Source organism: Cardiocondyla obscurior, linkage group LG16, assembly GCF_019399895.1.
Source record: "Cardiocondyla obscurior isolate alpha-2009 linkage group LG16, Cobs3.1, whole genome shotgun sequence".
In the NCBI taxonomy this organism is placed as follows: domain Eukaryota; kingdom Metazoa; phylum Arthropoda; class Insecta; order Hymenoptera; family Formicidae; genus Cardiocondyla; species Cardiocondyla obscurior.
This window is the reverse complement of record NC_091879.1, coordinates 2,855,749-2,877,441: the sequence shown is the minus strand read 5'-3', so window position 1 is coordinate 2,877,441 and position 21,693 is coordinate 2,855,749. Positions and strand designations below refer to the sequence as shown.

The 21,693-nt window shown below is 49.8% G+C and overlaps 1 protein-coding gene across 1 annotated transcript in view; it reads right to left on the bottom strand.

Moving 5' to 3' along the window:
- LOC139108794 (zinc finger protein 808) overlaps positions 1-21,693 on the bottom strand; it is a 34,067-nt gene that overhangs the window by 4,542 nt on the left and 7,832 nt on the right. The window contains exons 2-7 of the mRNA XM_070667384.1: positions 17,294-18,071; positions 16,692-16,985; positions 15,966-16,289; positions 15,160-15,800; positions 14,516-14,998; positions 747-938 (exon numbers count right to left, since the gene is read on the bottom strand). Of these exons, the coding sequence (XP_070523485.1) occupies positions 747-938; positions 14,516-14,998; positions 15,160-15,800; positions 15,966-16,289; positions 16,692-16,985; positions 17,294-18,071 (2,712 nt within the window). The remainder of the gene's footprint in view (positions 1-746; positions 939-14,515; positions 14,999-15,159; positions 15,801-15,965; positions 16,290-16,691; positions 16,986-17,293; positions 18,072-21,693) is intronic.

The window sequence follows — 21,693 nt, the reverse complement described above, 5'->3', positions numbered from 1 at the left end:
CGATCGAGTATCGATTGAGAGAGAAAAAGATTGATTAAAGTGGGAGTTATCCCTTTTGATGAATGTGTCTGGTCGTCAACTTTAATTTCTCATAGACAGGTCGATCTATGGAACTCTGTTTTTCATGTTAAATAATCGCGGTATTAAAATTTTTTATATTTTTAATTGAAAAAGAGAAAAAAGAGAATTATCAGCGATGTAATAAATAGAGGGTTTACCTTTTCCTGCACGACACGGCGTGGCCGAATGCATTGCGACTTGACGGCTGAACGAGCGAGTCAGATTCGAATTAATTCAAGCACATCGCCCGAGAATAACCGGCGGAATAAATCTAGGAGGTGGAGATAAAACGCGCGAGAGAGTATCGCCGGCGCGGAGATGCAATCGGACTTTTTCGATAAATTACTCTTCAAATTATATCCTCCCCGCCGTCCCCATCAATAATCCGCGAGGATTGATTCTTCCCGCTGTCCTCGCGATTACGTATGCGAGGCGGCAAGCGGGACGCGAGCGCCCGCGTCCTCGCAATTAATTCTCTGCTTCCTCGAAGGCATCGATCATCTAACGTTACGCGAGCCGCGCGATTAATGCCGAGGGAATGTGCCGCTCCTTGGCCGGGGCCTCGATTAAAATTAATGTCAATAATATCGGCGGCCCCGGAGAAGTCTCACTCGTCCCGCGAGTCGAATTGTTAAGAAGACCCTTGCGCTCCGACGGCCGTCAAAAAATCGTAGCGTCTCGCTTACCTGCGCAACTGCGTCTTCGTCTTAGCGGCGTAAGAGCAATCGGGACACGAGTACGGCTTCTCGATGTTGTCGTGGACCAATCTCCGGTGGGTCTTCAGCTCGGTCGCGGTACGGAGGATCGTCGGGCAACCCGGAAGGCCGCACTTGTACTTCTTGCCGGCGTGTCGCAGCATATGCTGTCGAAGGGCATGCCTGCAAACATTCAGAATCGCTGTAAAAGATGCACTTTATTTTTGCATTTTTCGAATATAATTTTTATAAAAAATTGTATAAAAAAAAAAATAAAACGTAATAAAGAAACGTCGAGTTCCCTCTAATTTTTTTTTTTCCACAACGCACTAGGCTTGACGATAATTTTGCTAATGGCAACAAGACGCATCTCGAGCCGCGCGTGATTTTTGGAATACCTATTGACCGGCGCAGCGTGTCGCGAATAAATGATTTTGCGCCGACCGAGAGGGAACGTTCGTGCTTTCGTTAGACCCGGCCCGTAATAAGACAGCACAATGGTCGCGCGTGTGCTCGGCGCGGCGACCATGGGCCGGTTTCGCACGATCCGATCGCAGCTGTTGCATCTTATATCAGCCCTGCAGCCGGCGGCGAAGCGAAGCGAAGCGCGGCGCGCACTTTAAATAGTTCCCGCCAGGAGGTGACGATCTATACGGTTAGTGAACTTGCCGTGTTGCGCTAAGTGAGTCAACAAGACGTATTGAGGCCGGATCTCTAGGTTCTGCGTGCGTTCGCCGCGCGCGCGGAATTCCCCATCCTTTAACCCGCAAGTGAGATACGAGTGCAATACGGCTGCTTTATAATTAGATAGAGACGAAGATTCCGCCCTCCCCGCCGTCGCCCGCGAGCGGCCTGAATTAACGGAAGCTACGCCGGACTCGTAAACGCGATAAATACGTGGCGGTACTTTTAATTAACGATCGTACTGGCGACCGCGTGTCAATCTACTCGCCGCGCCTTAAACCCAACGCGTGTCATTATCGCCGCGCGAATAAGCTACAAAAAATTATAAATAATTGCATATTTATGCAGTTTACATATATATTACGTGCAATATATATGTATTTTTGTATATATTTTAAATATAAAATATTTTGCGGAGCGAAAAGAGCCGCGAGAAGGTAAGAGAAGGCCGCGAGGACTGGGTAATCGGAGGAGAGAAAGGAGGACGAAGTCGTCGAAGGATCTGGGCCGTCCTAGGGTCCGCCGGGCTGTCCAATCGGCTACGCAAGTATCGCGCCAGGATTTTACAATGTCAGGAGTATACACGCCCTCGCGCGGGTCCGCGAGCTCGCACTTGCGGACCCAGGTAGTCGCGCGAACCCCGCGTCCCCTGGACCCGCAGATGGGTCCATATTCGCACGGAAACGGACTCCCGGTACTCGCGTGCACTTGCTGGTTTCACTTGCGTGCGAACCGCCGGACGAAGATAAAGATCACGAAGGTGCACGCTCTTACTTCGTCATATCGGATTTCGCGCGGTCCAAGAAGCCACGCAGCTTCCGTTTGACGCACTCCTCGGGAAACCGTCGCCTTGAAAAACGACCGAATCGAGACGTTCAAGAATTACGGGAAACTGTTGAAAAGTCTCGCGTATAGCCTCTGATAGAACAATATTCATTTCGCTGCCACGTGTAAGAAAGAAAATAAAAAAGAGAGGGGTGAGCAGAATAAGAATAAAATTAAAAGAAAATAAAAAGCGAGAGTAGCGAAGGAAAGAGAAGAGGAATTCCAGATCTAGCCTTGCGTTTTTCGGCCGGAATGTCGCGGGCGTGACAAGAGGTCGTTAAGAGCTTCTCAGCCGCTCGATTGGGCAAGCGGATGCGGTCACCGGCGGATGATTTAGCGCGACGTCCGCCGTCATCTCGTGAAATACGTACCGGGTCGGCCCGCTATCTGAAAGTCTAATTCGCGTCGCCGCGTTGTCGTTTGCGTCCACGTCAGCCTGAAATGTCTGCCGATGACGTCGCGGAACGTTTCCTCGTCTTCCTGCGATTTCCGTCCGCCCTCGCGTCGTACTTCAGGGTCACGCGATCTCTTCGTAGGACCGGGCGCGGCGGTTAACGGCCTGACGACTTTATAGCGCTGAGCGCGAATTTTTTAACGCTTTTTATTTCGCGGCTCGGGTCCCGCGGCAATAAAAGTGACGACGGGCGAGGCTAAGGTTTCACTTTACCTCGCTGATCGGCACTTGTAGCGAATACCGTCGCCGTTTCTTCAAGCACGGGCTAATAGCTCCGGTTGATTTACGGGGCGGACGCGCCGTCGAACACCGTGGGGATAAACAATAGCCCTGTTGAACACGGCTCGGGACTTCCCGACGAGATAAAAATATTATTTTCGTTGGGAGCGGAACGTCGAGATCACCGGAGTCGCCAATTGGCTCTAATAAAGCCCCGTCGTTCGTTAAACGCCTCGCGTATAGAATCGGCGTTAATAGCCGGCGTTAATTAACAATATGCCCGCTCGGAGTCCACAATCAGGTCGGCCGTCTTCGTCTCGCTCGTCGAAATCTGATTTTTCGCGGCATACGAGGGGATCGCGCGCGCCGCTTCTCGCGAGGAATCCGACGAGCGGCCGACGAGCTTCCCTACCTAATTACAAGAGTCGTGTAACCGGTTTATCATCTCATATCAGAAATTAGCTCGAACAAATCTAATATATATATATACCGCTCGCCGTGGGCATGTAAGTAACTATGATGCTCCGCGCAAAAAAGCCCGAGTAACATTTACGGTTTCGAATAAACGGCAATAATTTTACAATCTTCGCTCCGTCTACGTCGGTAATTCAGCTTTATGATCGCGGAACCTCATAAGGCGATTAAGATCTCCGCTCGCCGGCATCCGCGCGCGGTGCCCTGCACAAGGTCTGCGCAGGAACGAGCGACGACTCCTCAGAGCCTGAAGACAATTTCTTTTTGATAATACCCGTTCGCGGTATTGCGAAGAAAATCCTTTTAAAAATCTTGGAATTTGAATTTAAGACTACCAATAAAGAAAAGAATACTTAAAAAAATTAATGAATTTTTTCTTTGGGAATTTGCATAAGAGATTAAATTAGTTCTGTCAATAATTAATTAATTAATTACAAAAATCATGTAATCTTTTTCATGTATATGTATTAGAGGATCTAATAAATGGTTTCTCCTCCCTGATACTTGCATTCTCTGTTAAATCCACGTCCAATCCTATAAAGAAGAAAGTCTTCGGCTTAATACTTCAGCTTAATCTGCCGTATCCGCTCTACGCGGCTCGCAGCCGTTTCTTCTCTATTTTCCAAAGCGGATCACGTCGTGCAGTTAAATTCCGACTTCTTGCTCAAAGTAACGACGATATTAGCATCACTCGATACCTCCGGAAAATTACGAGCGCAGCATGCGAGGACCGCGCGCCGGCCGGCGGAGTCGCCGATCTGGAAACGCGTAATTAAACGAGAAAAACGTTGATCGCCATACGAAAGCGATTTCCGTCAGAATTGAGTCAGCGGAGGGTACAAAAATCGCGACGTTCCTTTATCCGGCTTGATGGTGCGGTTGCTTCCGCCTTCGATATGCAGATAATAAGCATAAATCTCGTCAATGGTTGGACCGATCGCGGAATGAAAAAAAAAACGCGACAATCAGAGGGGAGAGAGACGGTGAAAGAGACAAAAGTGAAGAATATACGAACGGAGAGGAAAGAAAGAAACGTCGTGTGGCTCGATAATGCCAACGTGAAATTTCGTGTAATTAAAATCAAGTAGCCGAGTGTAGCCTCGCTAGATTGGCTCGCCCTCCGTGATCCGGGGCTGCGGCGAACGCGGGCACACATCCGCGTGAGGAAAGATACAGAGTCGGGCGGGATGTAGTGACGTATAAGTTAATATAGCTCGCTCCCTCCGATCGTTCTGGGATGGGAATGGCGGCGCGCCGCGGCTCACCGATCGTGTACTACGCGCGCGGAGGAGGGAAGCGGATGGGAGCGAGCGAGCGCGGGCATTAATTAAAAAGGTTGCGCATTAAAATGATTTGTTTTAATTGGCTGAACGCGCTGAGGTATTTATGGCCTCGCGGTCCTTCGCTCGGTCTGTCGGTCTGCGGCCTCCACACAACGACCGAGTCGACTTCTTCTTCCTCGCCCGCCCCCTTGCGGGCTCCCCGTCTCCCCCTGTTCGCTCCCCCTCCCCTCGTTCCCTCTTACCTTTCTGCCGCTCTTCTCCGCCGCTAAGTCCGCGCCCTAGTCCCCTCCGCCGCTGACCTCTTCGATTATCTCGAAATCGGACGATCGTTCATCCGGACCGACGCGAGAGCTAAAAGGTGATTCTCTTCTTGGCGCGCGGAGAACCGAGGGCGATTCATAAATATCCGGCCACGACAAGTGGATCTTTATTACCGCGGATGATTTATGCTCGACTTCGCCGTATTGTTCAACTTCGATTCGTGTGTCACTGACGTATCTTCGCGCTTAGAGCGGACCTGCTCTCCTCCTTCCCCCTTCAGGCCGCCCTCGGCCCTCGTCCACAATTATTTCGTGGCTCGGGTCGGGGAATACCCGGCGAAACTCGACTGACGAGGTATAAATCGACCGATCTCCGGCGAGCGAACGTGGTTGATTAGCGCCTGAGTTTCCAGAATTATAAGCGCGCGATCTCGCATTACTGCGCTATACTCGCGATTCGGATTATTGTACCCTTGGGCTCCTCTGCATTCCGCAAACGTCACTCTTTTATTTCGCTAAGCCTCTCGCTTTTAATTGTAGAATTTATAATTCTATCGGAAGTCTTATTTAATTGAATTCCTTTCCTGTTAATAAAAATTTTTTAACCAGCGTTGGTAGAATTATTTTAGAGACAGTAAGATAACAAAATAGCATTAACAAATATAAAGTTATTGTGATTATTAGGAATTTAATATTTGATGAGGCCGTTACCATTGCAAAAAAAAAAATAATATAATAAAAATTAAAGAGAGAGAGAGAAGTCACGCGTAGGTTCGCGGTCGTAATTCGCGCGCAACGTATTATAATCCCCCTTCGTCCACCCTTCGTAACGAGAAAGCCGAGGGAAGAAGAGGAAAAAAAAAAAGGAGCGCCGATGGAATCTAATGAGCAAGGAGGCAGGGTTCCGATGGCTCCACGTCGAGCTCGTACTTCGCCATGATCAAGATCAGCCCTCGACGAGAAGGTAGATACGTGAGATACGACAGGAGGGAACGGGGGGAAAGAGCGCGCAGGGAAAGATGACGGCGTCTGAGAGAGACGAATGCAGGTGCAACCTGCACCGGTGCGGGACGGACGTACGGACGTACGAGCGGACGAAGGTGGGATTGAGTTATGACAGCGTTTGCTCCAGGGGGCCGGCTCTGGACCCGGCGAAGCGGATATTCTTCTTATTCTTTATTTCTTCGTCCGCGCGGCCCCGCTGTAGGAACCGTCGGCCATGCATCACCTTCGGTTCACTCCCGGGCCCGGCCTCCTCTTCGGCATCGTTGCACGACCGCACCGCCATCACGGCCCATCACGATCCCACCTTCAACCATCGTCCTGGCTGGAATCGTCGATTCCACCCACCTCGGCGGGTCGAGAGAGTGCCCGGCCGGCTCCAAGTATTTACGTTTCGTGCATCGTTCGTCTCGCCTTCTCCCCGTCCACCTCGACCGCCATCTCCTCCGCGGCCTCCGCCCTCTCTCCCGCATCCTTTTCTTCTTCTTGTTCCTCTTTCCCCTCGCCGTTGTCGTCCTTTATAGTCGAATCAAACGACCTGGACGACTCTCTTCGTTAATTGCATCTCGAGTGACGCTCCGAGGGGCCCTGAGCCTCGGCGTCTCTTTCTTTCGAGGCTTGACGATGGTGTCCCTCCCCCAACGTCTCGGGAGATAAGGAAAAGCTCCGAGTCAAATATAAAATCCGAGAAAGGATTACGTTCTTTCGTAATGCACGCTTATTCGAACAAAGTGTGAAACACGTGGGTGCCATATACGGTTTTTCTCTCTTTCTCATAATTTTTTACTTTTTATCTTTTTTTTCGTAGATCATAAATGTCAGCTGACGTATATATTATAACGCAATAAACGATTCTCAAAACGCGGCAACCGCAGCTTCGTCTCTCGTGATGAATCCTTATTTCTTCTTCGCTTCAAGCGCGTCTCTAAACTTGACCGTGAAATTCAAGAGACATTTTTATAGCGATGCCGCCGCGAGAGCTCGTTTGGCTTTTTAAGAAACTCGCCGATATCGAAATCTTAAAGTTACCTTCCACCGCGGAGCCCGTCCAGCCTCTCGATTCCGTCATTCTCGCTGCCATCGCGAAACCGGTTTAATCAATGATTCACTGGTGTTACTGAAATTGTATTTATATACACGCTTGCTTCACACGGTAAAATAAAACTGGGAATCGCTCGTGTAGATCACGCGATCAATTATCGCGCTCTACGGAATTTCTATAACCGGCCCGATAAAAGAATAGATCGAAATCTACTTCTAATGGCGAACGCGAATGGATTTTAACTCTTTGTCGCGCGAGCGCCGGTAACGATCCTCTAATCGGGCGCGATCGCAAATCACAATAAACTCGCGTCGCATGCTATTCCCCACGTGGAGGTAGGTTTCATTAGCGCACACGTGACCGCGCGTCGGAATAACTCGGAATTAACGCGGGGGACTCCCAATCAAAGACGGCACCGGCCGGAAGCAAACAAAACGGAACTTCGTTTCCCGGCGATACCCCGGGGGAGCGGTTGGTTAGCTGCCCAGGCATTGGCGCGCTGATGCTGAAAGTCGAGGCGAGAGGAGCATCTTTCTCTCTTTCACCCGTCCTTCCCCGGCCCTCCTTCCCCTCGGTCTCGCAGCGTCAGGAAGATTAGGGGGTTGCGCGGGTGGCCCAGCTAGCGTGGCGGCGCGGAGGAAGGGCGAAATGCAGGGGTGGTTAACGCTTCGCAGTCGGGGCTCAGAATAAACAACAATATTATAACGCGAGCTTAATTGCGCCAGAGGGCTCGGTAACGGGCGCATAAATCGGAGCGGCGAGCGCGCTCGCGCACGCAGCCACCCTCCGAACTACCCTCGTCCCGTCCTTTTCCCTCCCGTTTCCCCCTTGACGACTTTGTCTCTCTCTTTCCCTCCCCTTCTCTTTTTCTTCCTCTTTCTCTCCTTGTTCGCCACCGTGTCCCTGGGACACGTAGCAGTCCTCCGCAAACCGCCTCGGCGAAGTAGAGGATTCATTTACAATAAACATGTCCCCCGCTAATTTCGTCGGCGGAAAAGGAGGAATCTCCGGAACAGAGGAGCACCTTAAGTACGATATACGCTGACGTTTCCCGCCGCCCCGCTCCGAGAGGAGGATCGCCTTCGTGAAAGCTGGATCCTGATCCAGCCCGCGCGTCCTCGGGGCTATCGATGATGGTTACCGATTTAACGTACGTTGGCGGTTAATCCTCGCCCGTATTTTCTTTCTTTCTTCTTTCCTTTTTTTTTTCCTTTTTTTTTCTAACGCTTTCAGAGTTCAGGCTGCATCTTTTTACGCTTCCATTGTGTCGCTTTGATAGCGATTCCGTTTCTTTGAAATTCCCGTGACAGTAAGGACAAAAAATATTCGCGGCAGAAATTTTAATATCCCTTTGACAATCGCGCAAGGGATTATAAAAAAAATTAATATAATTATTTTTACGGTAATTGTTGTTGTAAATAATGTCAGCCTACTGTGTAATAACTTTTTTTTTTTTTTCACAGAGAAATAAACGTGTGCTAATAATCGAAAAATTATATACGTAATTTATAATTTTATACTAATATGAATTAACGAGCGATATATTTTATTTTATACCCATGTGTGCATTCGCCTCCTTTACGTTTTGTATACTCCATAATTCACCGTATATTAGCCCTTACAACTGGGTATTCTTATAAAGGCGTTCCTGCCGCGTTTCCTAACTATCACCGCACGCCATCCGCAAGTGCGGATTCCGCGACGAAATGTCGCAGCGTCGAGCCGAAAAATTTGGACGCGCGAGGAAAGCCGGCGTGTTACGACGCTTGCGGCTTGGCGGCGTTTCAGCCGACCGTGGATAAATGTACGGACACGTACGAGAGAAAGAAAAAGATAGGGCGAGCGGGGAGGCTGAGGAGAACGAAGGGGATAAAAAAAAAAAAGAACGCAGGAAACGTAGCGGAGAGTTGAAACGATACGTAGCGAGCGAGTTCGCGTTACTACTTTCGAGAGTCTCGATTGTACGCATAATTGTGCCTCACATTTATCACTTCAATTTCATTATGTCCGCAAAGTGCAGGCTGTAGTTTAAATAAAAGTCTACGAGAACGGAGTTTTTACCTAGCGCCCCGCTGAAAAATATTCCGTCAATAGTGAAACAAAGAATTTTTTTGAAGGCAAAATTAAATTAAGAATAAAGTCGAATAACAATGTAGATCAAATTGGTGAAAACGGAAGCGTAACGAGAAATATAATAATGCAAAATAAATTTGCGAGAAGGGCTTTAATCTAAATATCGGCATTATAAAACAATGCCGGTAATTGTTTTCTATATTACGCGAATATGTTCTTCAATTAACGTCGCGAGGACGTCGACCGGCGGAAAGCGCGTCCGGATTTATGCGCCGCCGCTATTTTATCCCGCCGTTCCGAAATATTTTCGATTGCGCGCTCTTTTTACGATTCCCCAGGAGCCACCGTGCCCATTGTGCCCAATGGATAATCCAGCGACGGAAAGAAAGATAAAGAGCTGGGTACAGCGATGCAGTCGGAGGCTCGGAGAAGAAGAGGGGCAAGCGGACGAGAAGAGAAAGAGACCGAGAAAAAGGGCAAGAGAGAGCGAAGGGAGTGAGTGTCGCCCCAGTCGAGCGAAGAGAAGGGCCAAGCTAGAAGGAACAGTACGCGACGGCGAAAGGGTAGAGAGAGGCCGAAAAGAGAACGGCGGGGAAAAGGGCCGCGAGGGAAAGAGGGTGAGAGCTAGGACGGTTAGCGGCCGGCGGCGGCTATATGCACGCGTCCTCGACCGCAGGCCTGTTTTATTTTATGAATCGCAATATTTCACGCGACAACTGGACTCGCGGGGCGCGGCCACCACTAAACTGTCTGCATACAGCTATGCGTTCACCGCGTGTGCCGCACGCGTACCCCAGGCACGACGCACACACTTTTTCCATCGCCGCCGCCCTGCCGTTGCATTACGTCGTTCGTCGACAAAGTGAGCCTGAAAGACGATCCGAGCGAAGATGTCACGTTAGGTTCGGATATAATTAATATGACACTTGTAAAAAAAAAAAAAAAAAAAACGGCTAGATGCTGAATATTATAATTTGCTGTACCGAAGGGTACGAAACGTACCCCGCTATCTCGTTTCTCCCTCTCCTTCTTCCGCCGCGGTATCAGAACCGTCCGGCCGGAACGTCAGCGGACGGCGAAGGTAACGCCAATCTCGCCTAGTACGCCTATCTGTGCCGACGTTTACTTGACCAGGTACGAAAGAAGTGGACGCGCCATTACTGCTGCGGGAGATAAAAGATACGCGCGCGCCACGTCGCGCGGTCCATATATGTAAATACCTCTGGGGATCTCTGGCGTACACATCGTGGGGCCGTGAGCGGCAGAGGGTTGCCTGGACGGGCGCGCGGCAGAGGGCAAGATCCTGCGGGCCCATGTCAGGGGGCGAAGGGACGCGGAGGGAAAGGGGTAAACGGAGAAGCGAAATGGTCAGTAGCTCGCGTACGTAACATACTATCTTGAATATGCGCATACATCGCGGGGCCGTCGGCCGCGTATTCCGGGAATCGGTTAGCGATCGGTTAGGGCTGCCGGCGCGGGAGCTGCCTGTCTCTCCGAACGTAATTACCTTCTTTCTTTCTTCCTTTCTGGATTCCCTCCCCCGCGACTCGCCACCCGTGGCGCGCGCGGCCCGTGGTGCTCCTTTTCCGCCGCCGCCACCCTCTTCTCGCTCCCTCGCTCCGCGCGCACTCCGCCACCGTCACGGTCGCCCCGACTCCTTTTGTATCCCTTCCCCCTTCCTCTCGCATGCGGCGGATACGCGAGCACGCGTCTCGTTCCGCAGGTAACGAACCCGACCTCTCCCGAGCGGAGGAAATATCGCGTTATCGCCGAACCGGAAAGCGGTCGATCGCGAGGCACCGGACGTTCCGTCGCGAGTTAATTAGATTACTCGGAGCAGTCGCGTCCGCGCGATGCGGCACGAGAATACGGATGAATAGCAATTAAGTTGCTCGTGCTGAAATCGCAAGCGTCGAGACGGAAAAGTGCTTTAATTCGCGGGGCGGATCAAGAAGAAAAAAAAAAAAAAAAAAAATTTAGATACGAGGGGCGATTGAGACATATATCTCCGCGGAGTATCGCGAGAGAAAATTCTGCGTGACCACGTTACTTTGTATCTCCGAAACTAACGCGGCGTCATTAATTTTCCCCGGTGAACAACTTGTCCGGACAAGTTGCCGAACCGAACGCTTTATCGACAACCCGGAGCGCATTCCCGCTCAGTGGGATTGCCATTTTGTCTGCCTTCCACCGCGAGATGGGATAAGTTTGATCGGCGGTGCATTAATAACTCCGCGCGAGGTGCGAAGTGGCGGGCCTCATCGTTCAATTCCAAAATCGAGTGGATCACGCGGAAATCTCAGCCGTCGAAGCCTGACCGCGGCTTCGTTTTTAATGCCTCGCGCCGTAGTCCAGATTTTAAATTTCTCTTAACTGAATCCCCCTTTTTTTCATCGTCGCCGCTCGTTAATGCCGGCGATATTTTTCTTCCAGTCAATGGAACACTCCGTCGTTAATTACGTTCGGCATTTCTTTCTCGGCGTCGTTTATTATTTTAACAAAAGCGCAGGCGGTGTATGTGAAACTGTCCCCCGGACCCTTCGAGTCCTCTTGTTGCTCCTCTCCCGCTTCTCGCTGCGAGAGGAAATAAATCGTGCAGTCGGTAGTTCGCAGCGTATGACATACTATCTCGAATATGCGCATACATCGCGAGATGCACGCGCGTTCTAGGAATCGCTTAACGCGTCTTCTTATAATTGGTTTTCTCCTTTATTTTTTAACCTTTCGAAACCACCGCCCAACCCATCACGACTCTTGCAAATCGTAAAAAATACTCGGTTTAGCTCCGCGGAAGGATTAAAATAAAAATGCGAAGAAAAAAAAAAAAAATTAATTAATAAAACGTCGATGAAGTTCCTAATAAAATTTCCGCATGGACGAGAGTTAAGACACGTCGAGATCAGGCCGCGAGACTTCCCAGTTGTCCCGAGATTTTTCTCCCGCGTCCCCTCACCACCGCGGTGGCGTTATTCCTACGCGAACACGTTTCGTAACGAACGAGCCTGCCAGCCGGACCTTGCGGGAAATGACGCATACGCTTCTTCCTGGTTCGGCCCTTTTCCGTTACAAGACGAAGTAAAGGCAACAGCGGGAGGACGAAGGGAGAGTTCTAATCAAGGTGGCTCGCTCGAACTTCTAACTCCTTTCCGCTGTGAACGAGATGTCGGGCTGCGGGTACGTCGATCCCGCCGAGCCCTAAGCGAGATTATAGGGTGTCTGCATAGAGATGGTCCGAGTTTGCCGCAGCGGTGATACCGGCGGCCTCGCGGAGAGAGAGAGAGTGATTCTCGGGGATAAGCCCGAGCGGGGTCGTAAAATTTGTCGATTAAATAATTTGAAGAGCCCGCCGGGAACTTCGCGAAACTAGTTTCGACTTTCTTAAGGTGCCACACGGCGACGTAATCGCGGACCCCTTCCCTCCCCCCTCGCGGCAAAGGGCACTCACGCACGAGCGTAAACCGTCCGGATTATGCGCGCAGACGACGGTCCTCGGATAAATTCGCGCGTGTCTCCGCGTCGTTAATTGAAACAATTTAATTCGTGTTAAGGCGATCATCCGGGAAATTCGCCAATTTGCCTAAGCGCGACAAACGGGGATGACGCGAGATGACGAGACTTCGCCGGAGGGTGAATATCGGTATCAACGGAGGAAGGAAAAAGGCGACGGTCAGACGTAATCCCTTGGAACGGTCAGAGCCGTTGTATTTAAGCGAGATCTTGGCGGTTCACGGCTGCCTGACTTTCGGCCGGTCGTTCGGGAACGGGTGTGAGAATAGGACGGCGGCCGGATGTTGAATAGGCGCCGTTACAGAAGCGTAACGCGTGTACGGCGAGGACGAGAACGGAGAAGAGAGCGGCCCAGCGGAGGTGTTAACGTTTGCTTTATAGCGGCCGCTCCGCAGCCGGGCGATGGTTTAATACTAGCGTACCGTACGAGCGCAAACACCAGCACGAGGCAACCGCGGTGGCGTTCACCTGGCGCGCGTGTTAAAGAGACACGGAGTATGTATCCGCCGGCTCGTTAAACACCGAGATGATCCGCTGCTCAAGCAGCATGCATTGTTCGACCGTTAACGGGGCGATCTCGCCGACGAAAAAAAAGCGAAATTTATTTTTGTCAAGTATTTAATATTATTAATTATTTTATTCAATGTATCTTAGAGCTGCGAGAACGGCTATTCATAGATTCTTAATTTTCCGAACAACAAACCTGAATAAAAACTATATTAATTTATCCTGGAAAGAAGCGGGGTATATCTTTTTGCAGTAAAATATTCTTATGCAAGGCCTGATAATACCTGCGTTGTAAAGAAAAACGCACTTCTACGCGCCGCCCATGTTTCTCAATATGTTATCAGAAACGGCGTAATAAAATATTAAAGCTTATCGACCCGCTGACGTCTGTGTATTTTAATTTTACGATATCTCGTGTTAACGCGCGTATAGACGCCGCGCTCCCGCGTGTCGGCATTGCAGAAATATACGGTGTGTACCGCAGCTATATAATGGAGGCCCGTTAAATAGTGAAATGACCGGCGGGTTCATATACATTGCTATGAGATGTTAATACGACACCCGTTGTCGGGCCAACGAGTCCGCGCTCGTCTCTACCTTCCGGACCGCTGGCTCCTCTCTGTTCATCTCGCGGCGCGCGCGTCCCGCTTCTTTCCTCCCGCGTTTTCGATCCGCTCTCCACGCCGCAGCCTCCGCCGCGCTCGGCCGAGCTTCTTCGTTTTATAGTTATGCAGCGAGGACACTTTTACTATGACCGCGCGAACATTTCGCGGTTCCGGCCCGCGTCGGCCGCTTTTATTGCTGGCGAGCGTTTTTACTCCCGAATACGCTGTCCTTTATTTATCCGACCGGAGCGGTCGCCGGAAAATTTGGCGTGTGACGTGCCGAGAATTACGAAAAGTATCCCGAAATGTATCGCCGATTTATTTAAGAGAGTAAATTTATTTTCCACCGCCAGGCGAGATCGATCTGAACGATTTTCGTCATAAAAAGATCTCGCGATCTCGCGTGAGATAGTGCCCCCCGACACGCTCGTACGTAAAGCCGTTTTCGAGCCGCGAACACTTGAGATTGCAGCGCGATTATACGCGATTACAAATGCGAATACAAATGATCTGTTTTCCCTTTGCAGCGCGCTATTTCTTACAAACGGAATTATTATTGTCGCGGTACAATCCGCGCAATATTCATGGCGGGCAGTGCGAAAAATTCCTCACGCGAAAGCAACCCACTACTTTCGTATACATTACTTCTGTATGCATTGTTCCGTAATTATTGCAGGGTTTTTAAATACTGCAATATTTTCATAACGCTGTTATGTCGACAATTTAATATTAACATCAACGAGAAGAAATTTGATAAATTGCAAATTTTTTATCTTTTAAAAAAAATTAATTTATTTTAATAATAATAATTTAACCGCCACTTACTTGGTGTAGAAGCCTTCCTTACAGTGCAGGCAAACAAAGCTCCGTCGACGGCCTGTTTTGTCCAGAGATTTCGACGAGGAACTGCACATCCTCTGGTGGATGATGAGGTGGGACCGCCTGGAGAACGCGATCGAGCACTTCATGCAGGGAAAGGGTTTCTCGCCGGTGTGCTGCCTGATATGATTCCGCAGCGACGTCTTCGGGAAGGCCTTCGCGCAGATCGGGCACTTGTACTTCGGCAACAATTTACTCGAACCGGACATCCCTTTGTCCGAATGCTGAAGGGCGCCGGCGTGCAGGGCCTCGTGAAAAATAAATTCGGCTTTGGAATCTGTCGAGAAGATGCAATCCTCGCATCTCCACTTCCTCTTTGCGGCCTCCGTCTCGATCGCGCTGATCCCGTCGCTCTTGAGGCAATTACCCTCTCGCGTGTGTCTGGTAACGTCTTGCGAAAGGGCGAAAAGCATACCACATCGTGGGCATCTGACTCAACAGAAAATATTCAATGTCCAATAAATAAAATGCATTCGATTTTATATGTTTAATTATTTCTGAATATTAAAAAATAATTAAAAAAAAATTTAAAACCTTGCAAAAAAATAAAAAATAAACATTTTTTAAATATATAAAATTACTAGACTCACCTGTGACAAATTTCTGGATGAACCAGGAGGAGATGACTCTTGTGCGCCACGAGATTCGGTTGCGTGCGGTTGCAATGGGGACACTCTCGCATCGTCTCCAGCAAGCCCTCCTCGCTCTTGCGCGCCTTCACGACCTCCTTATGACTAGAAGTTCTGCGGTGTAGAACCGCTTCCTGGGCGGTAGTAAAATTCAGCGAGCAGAAAGAGCAGAAGTATGGCGCCGGTCGCACAATTTCGCTCGTGTCTTGAATCTTGTCTTCGCTCTTCTCCTCTTCCTTGTCCTCGCTCTTATTCTTGTTCTTCGCGATGTGACTGGTCAGCTGGTGACGCTGTAGCGCGACCAAGGACCGCACCACTTGCGGGCACAGATCGCACTTGATGCGCTGCTGATAGACGTCGGACGCGGTGTCACCAGCGGCGTGGCCGGTTTCCTTCGCGTGCAGCCGCAGCTGAAAGTTGTATCGGAACTGCCGGTCGCAAGTGTCGCAGCCCAGTGTGCGCTGGCGACTAATTACCACCGGCACGGAGCCCTTCATCATCGACACTAAGTCACGGTGGCTCGTACTCAGGAGGTGAGACTCCATCGTCGAGTTGTCCTCGCACCAGAAGTTGCATGGTGTGCACCGGCAGCTACCACCGATCTGAGGAGGAAAAGAGAAATGACGAGAAGTCGGTGCATTCGGACGGGTCAATTAGATGCGTTTTATTCGTTTATTTAACGTTAAGCAATGACGTCGACAAGCGGTACGTCAATTTGAATATTGACTCGGTGAGTCAACGTCCGGCATCGATCAGCGGCCACTCACCTGATCCACGGTCCTAGCGTGAAGATCGGAACGCCAGTGCAGCAGAAACGTCTCCTCGGTGTTGCAGTAAAAATGGCACGGGGCGCACTGGAAGGGGCTCTGCCGCACCACGTTAGCGATGTGCTCCAAAAGGAAACGGCGAACACTTGGATTGCGCGGATTCACGAGGACGCCTGACACACGGCAGTGGTAATGGGACAGCAAATGTTTACCCATTTGAGGCCTCCTCACGCGCGTGCGGCACATCTCGCACAGGAGGATCTCCTTCTCCCGCCGGCGTAGGCCTTTCTTAACTTTCCTCGACTCCGGCTCTTCCCTCGTCCTCTGATAACATAGCGCGACTTAACCGGACATTTTGCATTGAGAATATATATATAAAAAAAAAAAAAATGCCTGCGCCGCTAATTGCTATTTGCATTTGGAATGTATTTCTCTAAATAGTTCCTGAAGACTTAACGTCACGCGATATTTCTCGATACTGACATGTAATCTTGTTGTAAACAAAATTTCTTCTAATAAAAAAAATTACAAAATTACAAAATTTTAATTAATTTTTCTTCCGTAATAAAAAAATCCTTTTTTTTTTAATTGTTAAAATAAAGTAAAGATTAAATATAATAATTTTCTTTAAAAAATGATTTGAAGTAATAGTAATTGTTTCACTTAACGAAAGATGAAAAATTTTATTTCAATCATGCGTCAACGAGTTATCGGGGAGACCATTACCGTGGCGAACGAAGGAGTCTGCCTACGAGTGGACACTCTTCTGGATACTCTCGCGTGCGAATTTATTCCGCGCCGTAGATGGAGGCTGCCGTCGAGCTCCTTAATGCTCCTCCTGGCGTGCAAATCAGAGAGCAGATGCCTGTTGTAGACCAATCGTGAGGCGAGCTTCCTGCCGCAAGGATTGCACCAATATCCCGGCTCGATATCCGTTCGTGCACCCGGCACCCATTTCCCTCGCGTGTGTCCTGGCGGCGGCTGTCCCGGCGCGTTCTTGCTTTCGTATTCCTCGACCTTCTGCAACGGGTCGACGTCTCTTTGTCCGACAAATCGCCATGGCACTCGCGCAAGGTCGAAGCACGCTCGCGGAATCACGTTGCATATCAAGTATACATGACACGCAAAATGATCCTCGGAGCGCGTCGAATTTGTATTAAAAATTCGCGTCACGACTCGATTTCATATTTACTTTTCCGCCGTTTTATTTACGACATTTTTTTCAGATTATTCATGCGCGTATCTCACGAAGCGAAAATACTACAGCTTGCAATATATAAAATTTTTCACCCTGAAATAAAACTGTCTTTTTTTTTTTTCCCTCTTACTTGCGACGACTCCGCGGGTCGCCATTTGCCGCCGGTGTACGTCGGCGGAGGATGCTCCTGATGATCGTCGTCCCCCTCATGCATATGCGGCATGTCCTGCGGCAAATCGTCGAGCCCGGGCTTCCACTTGCCGCCGGTGTGATCCAGCGGTGGACGCTCCTGATTCTCACCGTCATCCGAATCTGAATAGGAATCCTCCTCGAGTTCCTCTTCCAGCGCGTCGTCCTCGGAATCGTCGTACTCGAAGTCGTATCTCGTCAGCTCCTTGTTCGCGCTGTTCCCTAGAGCGAGGTCGGCGAGAATGGTGTCGTCCAGCCAGTTCTGCTGATTCTCGTGCCTCTTGCGCTCGCTGCTGGCCTGTTTGAGAGACTGGATACAGAGATCCGGAGGCTCGTCCAGATCGCTCACGGGGAGCATGCTGTGAAGCTTGTCCTTCGCGCCGGCCTCGTCAGTGTCGATATTACCCTTGTGATCTTTCTTTCTCTTGTCATCTTTCTTGAACTTCCGACTGTTGTCCAGCAGGGTAGGCGCGCGCCGGACGTTGCTCTGTAGCTCGAGCGAGCTGAAGAACGCGTCCGCGTTAAGGATTTCAGGGTAGGACACCGTGGGCGTCGACGGCGGATCGTGGACGATCTCGATCTTTGCGTCGGTCGGCCGGCAGCTCGACCGACGGTGCCGCACATAATTATCGAGCCCATGAAGCGTTAGATTGCACTTGATGCAGAAATGGGTGTCCTCGTCTTCCTCGTATCCCTCCATCGCCCGAGGTCGGGCGAATCTGCGGTAAAAAAAAAAAAAAGTTATCGTTAACCGTTAAATTTATTAATATATATTATTATTTATTCTTATTATTTTTAATTGACAAACGACTTTAATTATTCATTAAAACATTTTCTTTAAAAATATAATATCAGCATTTAAATCTCAGATGTTATTTCATTTTCCAATTTGACAAATGGGAACGACGTTCGCTAGCGATTTCGAGCGTGTGCACCGCCGCGAAGTGAATTCGGAGAGCATTTAGCTTCGTCATACCCTGATCACGCGTCACGCGACAACCGCGTCATGGACAGCTCGCTGAGGACAATCGCGTTAGCGAAACCGCAGCGGGCAAATTGAAGGTCCGATATTCGCGCGGCAGAAGGGAAACAAGTTGACGCTCCGTGCGGGCCGGGGGCAGGAAGATCGGTCGATGCCGCCTGGCCGTTATTCGGACGACGACACTTCGCCTCCCAGTCCTGGCCGCCCCTCTGCATCCCCCGGCTGGTCCCCCTTTTCCCTCGCCCCTTCGCCACCGTGCAGCGCCCGTGCGCGTTCTCCGCGCCACCCCCGCCCGTTGTTGCGCCCTTTCTGTCTCCCCTTTCCGAAGTCTGCGAACCGGCAGCGACCCCGTGGCTCCGTCTCTCGTCTTATTAAGCGGAGAAAACTAGCGAATGAAATTTCCATCCGGCTCCGAAACACGCTCGTCGGTGTCGCGTCGTCCTCCACTCCGCGGCCCTTCTCCTCCGTTCGCCCTTCTCCCTCTCCCGCCGATCGACTAATATCCTCGGATCCCAGTTTCGTCGCCGTTCGTAGTTTACCTTTGACGTGACCGAAATTCGATTTGCGTATAGCCGAGAAGTTGCAAAAATGTTTCCTGTTACGGCGCGTAACCAACTTAGCGCCCGGGTTAACCGTCTCCCGATCGGAAGCGTGGATATCACGAGCGTCCGCGTGGTAGAAGAGATCCGAACGGGCGCCCTTCGTGGATTATTCCCCCGTTGCTGATACGCCTTTAAGGAGCAAACTTCGGATCAAATTCCGCGGGGAATTTTTTGCAATTCGTTCCCGTGCGATATCGGACGCTGTAACGGAAACTGTTGAAGCAAGACGGCGCATTGTGATCTTATTATTTGCAACAGTGGTATAATATATTCGATCATTTCTCCGTACGTATTCTACGATACCACTTGACATTTTAGACAAGTATACCGGGTACGATGTTTCAATATGCGGAAGACTGCATTTTTTTTGGTCAATAATAATTTTAGCAGCCTTGAAAAACGACGATTGCGAATAAAAAAACTCTTTGAACTTTTAAATAATTTTTTAAAAAATCGGTTTTCTTTACGCAAGCAATTTCGAATAATCTACCAATGATAAAAATTAAATTTAATTTATTAAAGATAAATCTGTAAGAATTACAGGCAACTGTAAAAAAGTTACATGCAAATCGCCAAGTATAAGAATGCAAAATAACAGTAAATTATCACGAAAGTGACGGATCGTGCGGTTTTGAATATCGACTGTGTGCGAAGCTAGCTCGATAAATCCAAATAAACCGGCCTTAATGAGGGATGCGGATTAGAGGTTCCCCCAAAGACCGCGGAAAGCCGTCGTGTCACGTATATAACACGTGTACGACATTAATAAGAAGGACGAGCCGACGCGAGTGTCGCGGATAAGCCGAACGACCAGATTCGCGGTTGAGATTTATGAGTGTTTACCAAAAAAACAAGGATAGCCGTTAATTGGATGACGTGAACGCGGCACCGATACGTCAATGTAATATCCATGGTCTGGCCAGCGCACCTACAGCTCGTTGTCGCCGCTGATCGAGGATTGCCGATGACTAATCCCTAATTACCGATCGCGGTGCGGAAAAAGGAGGCGCACCTGCTGCCATATACGCGTAAAAGTGAGATTGCCTCTCGAAGCGAGTCCACGCTGATGGAAAACGACGAGGAAGCGCGAGAAAATAAATAATGCTCGTTGATGGGATTTAATTGCCACGTAATTCGATATTACTTTTGCGGCGGTGCTTTGCTACGAATTTTCCCGTGACAGAGCGCGCCGATAAAATCAAAAAGTGTCGTTTATATATTAAAAAAAAAAAAAAAAATAAAAAATAATAAAAATAAAAATTGCGTTATCGTGAAATAATGCGATCAACAACGAAAGTCGCGAAAATAAAGGGATCAACGCAATCTCGTGGGGAGGCCATCAACCGCGCCTTCGATCATCATCACCACTAATCTGGTCAAAATGATCGAGGGTGCCGCACCCTCTCTGGCTCTTAATGCCAGCTATAATTAACAATAATCAGATCCGTCGGACACGAATGCGTCGACCTCGTCACCGAAATCGAAGTCCGAATGGGGCAAGCGAAAGACGACGACGACGACGAAGATGACGACGGCGGAGAGAAGGATCCTTGCGGGACTCGTCGAACGAAATTAGACGATCTCGATCCGAAGCCGTAAGCGACCACGGGCTCCATTCCCGCACACTCTCTTAACCTCCTTTTCATCGTTCTCCTCCTCATCCCTGGTCCGAGAAACGTCGAGCTCCACCGAGCGATCGTATGAAATCGACCGAATCTCCCTAACGTAATTCTACTCGGCTTGTTTGTATCTGCAAGAGGAACGCTCGGTTTTCCCTGCCTTCAATTACAATTTCCGGCGAGCCATTTATTGTCCCGTTTCGATCTTTCGTCGTTAGGAACGGCGCGGGTGGTCGATCGGAATAATACACGGGGATCGATTCTTCTCAATTTCTGATCTCGCGTAACGCTCCTTCCTTCAATTTACATTCAATCGTTGCATGTGCTAATAATTTAATTCTGATTTTTTTTTTACGAGACGAGTGATCGAAAGCAATTGCGATTTTTATTTGCGCAAAAATTGTCAAGCTGATTACTTGACAATTTTATATAAATTAACGCGATTCAATACGAGTAATTTTTTTTTTATTCTCTCTGGGAAACTTGAGCATTATTTCCGCGTGAACAAAAGACGCGCTGCAAGTCTAAAATTCCGAGTTTGTTTATAGCCGGCGCCGGGAAAGAAGTGGGCAACGGACAAAGGGCCGCGTTGCCGGACGGACGGGCAGTGTCCGAAAGCTGGTTACGCCGCAAGTACCATTCAATGTTTCGTACGTTTCGCTAAGAAGCGGCGAGTACACCCTTTCGACTTGGATCGTCCGAAGCATACTAACTAGGTGACCCTTCGTAGGGTCAACCGGGGACCCGGAAACTGTAGCAAGGTGAGCTCGCCGCATGCGAGCGTCCGGCGAGCGGGGATAGGGGGACAAGGGGCCCTGCCCGCGCGAGAAGGGAAACGGACGCGGGGGATGCAAGGTCCGGGGAATATTGAGCCGCTCCGTTAATGTTTATAACGACGTTAGACGCTGGTGTCCCCGACACGCGCGTGTATAGGTGCTACGGGATAGGTAGAGAGGTGGCCTCGGCCACCCTTTGCCGTAGCCGCCGTCTCTTTTTCTCACCAGGCCCACCGCCTCGCTCTCCGATACCGCGTCCCTCACCATTTCTCTCTCTCTTCTCGTCCGTCTCTTTCTCTTGCTCGCAACGGTGGCGGCAGTAGTAGCGCCGGCAGCAGGACAGGAACTGACATAAGCGCGCG